The sequence below is a fragment of the Diabrotica virgifera genome, chromosome 9 (assembly GCF_917563875.1).
Source record: "Diabrotica virgifera virgifera chromosome 9, PGI_DIABVI_V3a".
NCBI classification, from domain to species: Eukaryota; Metazoa; Arthropoda; class Insecta; order Coleoptera; family Chrysomelidae; genus Diabrotica; species Diabrotica virgifera.
The window spans coordinates 140,232,272-140,237,089 of NC_065451.1; the positions used below are offsets into that span (position 1 = coordinate 140,232,272).

Below are 4,818 nucleotides of genomic sequence, written 5' to 3' on the forward strand. Positions count from 1 at the left end.
AAGAATATAGATTACAAAAATGTGTAGTAAAATTACACTTTATTTAATTATTTGCACATTTGCACACTACCAATAAACAATAAATAAGGAGAAAAAATTACAAAAGATCACAGAAGAATATAGATTACAAAAATGTGTAGTAAAATTAAAAGTTTTTAATAAAAATAAAGATTAATATAAAACCGGAATTTTGAACTAAGTGTAATAACAACTGTCGTTTAACTTTTACACTCAACTCCCGATTAACCGGGATAAAGTAGGGTTAAGGCTTCCCGGATACGTAATATCGCGGTTAATCCGCAAAATACTATAAATTTAACAGGAAAGGGTATTAAAATGCAAAACACTATTAAATGGTGTAATTAACGTATTTATATTGCATTAAAACATACCTGAATGTTGTATTTGACAATAATCACATGAATAACACACATACATATTGTAACACAATAAAACACGTTACTGTAAATACCAAGAATATGAACAATAACAGTACGTACTTTCAAATATGTAAAAAAATATTTACAAGGTACAAACTAGCGTGAATTACTTTCTTTCAAAATAATCCGTAACAGTTTTCTGTTTTTGAACAGAGAAACATCTCTTTTTGATTCTACTTCTTATGTTTCGTAACACAATTTTGTCTGCGATTGGAGCATCTTCTTGACTCTCAACGTACTCAAGCAGCTGTTCCACACTCGCCAATGCAGCACTCTGCGACACAGTTGTTTGTTGTTGATCGCGTGACCCCCCCTCCTCATCACTTTCACTCTCGTCCTCCCCAACTCCACCTGTTATCTTGTTTACAATCTGCTCATCTGTCAGCTGCTCATACCCTTGATCTTCCGCATCACAATCCAACCACTGCAGTATATTTTCTCCGTCCATTTCCTCTCCTCCTGGCACATCTTTTATAGCTTCAGTGATATTTTTAACAACAAAATCAGTCTCATCAAATCCTAGAAAGTCATCGTCTTCACAAATGTCGGGCATGATTTTTTTCCAAGATCGTACGATAGTAAGCGGTTTGGTTTTTTCCCAAACAGATCGTACTTCGTAGATGGCATCTAAGATTGTGAAGTCCTTCCAAAAGCTCTTGAGGTCGTTCCCTTCTTCTATTCTTTTCTGAAGGATAGCTGAGCGATAGTTACGTTTCAGAGAAGAAATAACGCCTTGGTCCATTGGTTGTATCATTGCCGTAACATTGGGAGGCATATATTTCACGAAGATTTTTCCATCAGGTGATCTTAAAGTTGTTGCACTAGGATGGGAAGGTGCGTTGTCCAAGAGAAGTACAGCTTTCTGATGAATACCATTAGCTTTTAAGTGTTTTTTACCTCCGGTACAAATTTGGAGTCAAACCAAGATTTAAATATTTCGCAATTCATCCAAGCATTTCCTTTTGATGAAAATAGTCTACCGGTAAATTTTTGGCCTCAGTGCCCTTAAAAGATCTAGGTTTCTTTGATTTTCCGATCACAAGTAAGGGCAATTTATGTTTCCCAGTTGCGTTAGCGCAGGTCATAATTGTTATGCGCTCTTTCGAAGCTTTGTATCCCGGTGTATTACGCTCCTTTTTAAATGCTAGAGTCCGGGTGGGTAGACATTTCCAGTACAACCCCGATTCATCTGCGTTGTAAATTTTTTCATGCAATAGTCCCTCGTCCTCCACAAATTTTTGAAATTCCGCTTTAAACTGATTAGCAGCGTCAATGTCACCACTTAAAATTTTTCGTTTTGCAGAAACATCCTGGATTCCGTGTCTCTGTTTGAATCGCGTGAACCAACCAGATGATGCGTCGAAGTCCCCTTCCATGCCGAGAGCTTCAAAAAAAACTTTGCTTTCGTCATGCAAATCGGTCCTGACACCGGAGTTCCCTGTGCGCGTTGCTGCGAAAATCACTCCAATATGCACTGATCAAGTTCGCAAACTTTGATTTTTTCATGGTTTTCCGATTGGCCATTCCAAAATTCTTGTCCGAGGAACATGCAAAAGTTACGAGTTTATTTTTATTTTTTAAAATATCACGCACTGTGCTATCGCCAACATTGTACTGGTTACACATCTGTTTAACCGTGGATCCACGTTCAATATTTTGAACAATGTCCAACTTTTGTTGGATCGTCAAAACGACACGTTTACGCTTAGTAGCGGTAGCCATCGTACGCACACTCTGTGTCACACTACACTGCTGTACTTATTGTGGGGAGGGCGGGGCGCGCGGGTGAGTGTGTCGACGTATCGGGAGGGATATGAGGGGAGGGATCTATGACCTTGAGAGGGCCCGGCTGCCGGCTGGAGATGAGTGACTCGCCTACTGAGCTTCACAGGACCGTCTCCAACTGCATTTAATTTTACGTATTTTTTCTGAAACGCGTCCCGGTTAAGCCGCATCACGGTTATTCCGATTACGGTTAATCGGGAGTTGAGTGTATTTAAATTTTTTAATACTTGTAATATTTTTATTGAGTTAAAAAAATTATTATAAAATTTTATTTCAACGAAAAGAATTGATTTTTTGCCATATTTCGAATTACTTTACTTCATTGGAATTTGAATACTATAATATGTATGTACCGGGTGTCCCAATTAGTGATGGGTAAATACCCGGTAAATATATTTTGGGTACATACCCAGGGTTTTACCGGGTTTTTACCCGATTTGGGTATTTATATGGTTTTTTTTATTAAAAAATTAGTTGTTAATAAAAAAAATTTTTTTTCAAGAAATGGAAACATTAACACATTACATACTCAAATCTAAATCACTGAGATTCTCACTAGCTGTTGAGCTATCATCTCTATACGGGATATCCATCTCACTGATCTCACTCTCATTTTCACCTTCATCATCGCTAGTATCATCTCTGAGGTCAATATAGTCATTATTTGGATTTGGTGTCTCTTCAGCTTGGCCTGTTGTCAATTCATCAATTTCATATTTCCCTTTTTCGTTTTCGTGTAGTAATTTCCAGTTGTGAGCCAAATGTGTAATTTTCCCAGCCCTAGTGTTTGTCAAACGATTACGTTTTTTTGTTGTGGATCCAACTGAACATACTGAACGATCTTTCAGTTGCTGCAGAGCTAACTGGAGCTGATAATATGCGAACAGCAACTTCCGAAAGACGACTACCTTTGCAGATCCCTTTCCACCATACCAATGGCGATACTGATGCTGCAGAAATCCACACAAATTCTCTTTGCAATATACATAATTGGCCAATTCACTGGAAGCCGAAGTGGCAATATTCATTTTGTCAGCAACTTTGTGAATGAATTCCATTGCGTCCACAGGCTTGACTGACGTTAAATGGCAACCCTGACTCCAGGGATCTAATAGTGCTGCAGCCAAATGAATTGGCCCTAGAGCCATATGCTTCCTCTCTTCAATTTTTTGTAAAGTAGTATTCTCCTCGGCTTTTGTAAGTGGGGATTGTAGTAATAAAAGGACAAGATTTTTCTGCAAATCATTAAAAGCGTAATGCACTTTATGGATTAAACATGCATTTGATTCAAATTCTTTTGTTAAAATTACAATTGGCTGTAAAATTAATATTAATTTCTCAACTCGAATCTAAAAAACATTGTCATCTAAAATTCGAGACTTTAGTTCTCTTGGTAAACAGTCTGTGGCCTGTTCATTTACTGCTAATGTTTGCAGTGTGCTCTTGCAAGCAAGAAGGCTTTGTAGAGTATCAAGAAATCTACCCCAGCGGGTTTTCACTGGCAATTTTAGACTGTTATATTTTTCTCCTTGTTAATCTTAGTAAACAGGGCATTTAATATATGAACATTTTTTTGGCATTTCACTATCTCTGTGCAACTGTTGAAGAATGTTTGTGCTGATTTACAGTTAACTATGTCATTACAGAGTAACTGTAAGGTATGACAAAGGCATCCCTACGAGAACGTATTAAGTTGTAAGATAAAAAGAAACGAAACTAGTCGAGCTGGGAAATTTAGCGATATTAACCTAAAAATTTACATTCTATTGATTGTTTCCCACCTTTAGACCTTTAGACGTATGGGACGAGTTTTGCAACTGCCACTGTCACAGTGACAGTTTTAGTTGACATGTTCCACTGAGACGTGTAAAGGTGGGAAACAATAGGTTCGTTCCAAGACGACACATTTGTACGATCCCTTGAACCGCCACGAAATCGAATTGACTGTTTTAATGCGCAGAATCGCCCTTGAACGGTTTTCTTTCGATCCCGACCCGATTACCGGTACGTAACACTCTTGGAACGTATTTGTGTACCATTTCAAGTCTGAGTTGCGCCGGAACCATTTTCAGTACGAGTCCACTAGTAGTAGTAAGAAATTTATCATTTCTTTATAAAATTTATCATTTCAACTTAAAAATCTTCCTCATAATCGATATTTGACATAACATCGCTGTCTTCTACAAAAAAAAAAATAATAAATTATTCATATTTTTAAGATTAATTAAAAAAAGAATTAATAATAATTATTTAAAGGAAAATCAAGATTCACAAGTATTAATAGGGCTTTTCATTCACAGTCATATGTTTCGAGCTTCTGTCATATGTCGTATAATCCGTGTATATTAATATTATACACAGATTATACATCATTTGACAGAAGCTCGAAACAAATGACAATCGATGAAAAGCCCTATAGCGTGGATTGTGGATTATTCTATTATTGAATCATCAGCTGATCTATAGCAGTGCCCAGTAAAAATGAAAACAATCCTAACTGCGCAAGTCAGTACAACTAGTTTCTGCTTGAAGGCATGTATCAAAAGGACCGTTCAGTTACCGATTTCGAAAGGGTACATGGATAGCTTGGAAC

The 4,818-nt window shown here is 37.1% G+C and overlaps 1 protein-coding gene across 1 annotated transcript; it reads right to left on the reverse strand.

Annotated features, from left to right (window-relative positions):
- Positions 1–546: 546 nt before the first annotated feature.
- On the reverse strand, positions 547–1,182 carry LOC126891466 (jerky protein homolog-like). The gene has a single exon (XM_050660643.1). It carries the CDS (start codon positions 1,180–1,182, stop codon positions 547–549), a length of 636 nt encoding a protein of 211 aa, XP_050516600.1.
- Positions 1,183–4,818: the final 3,636 nt, after the last annotated feature.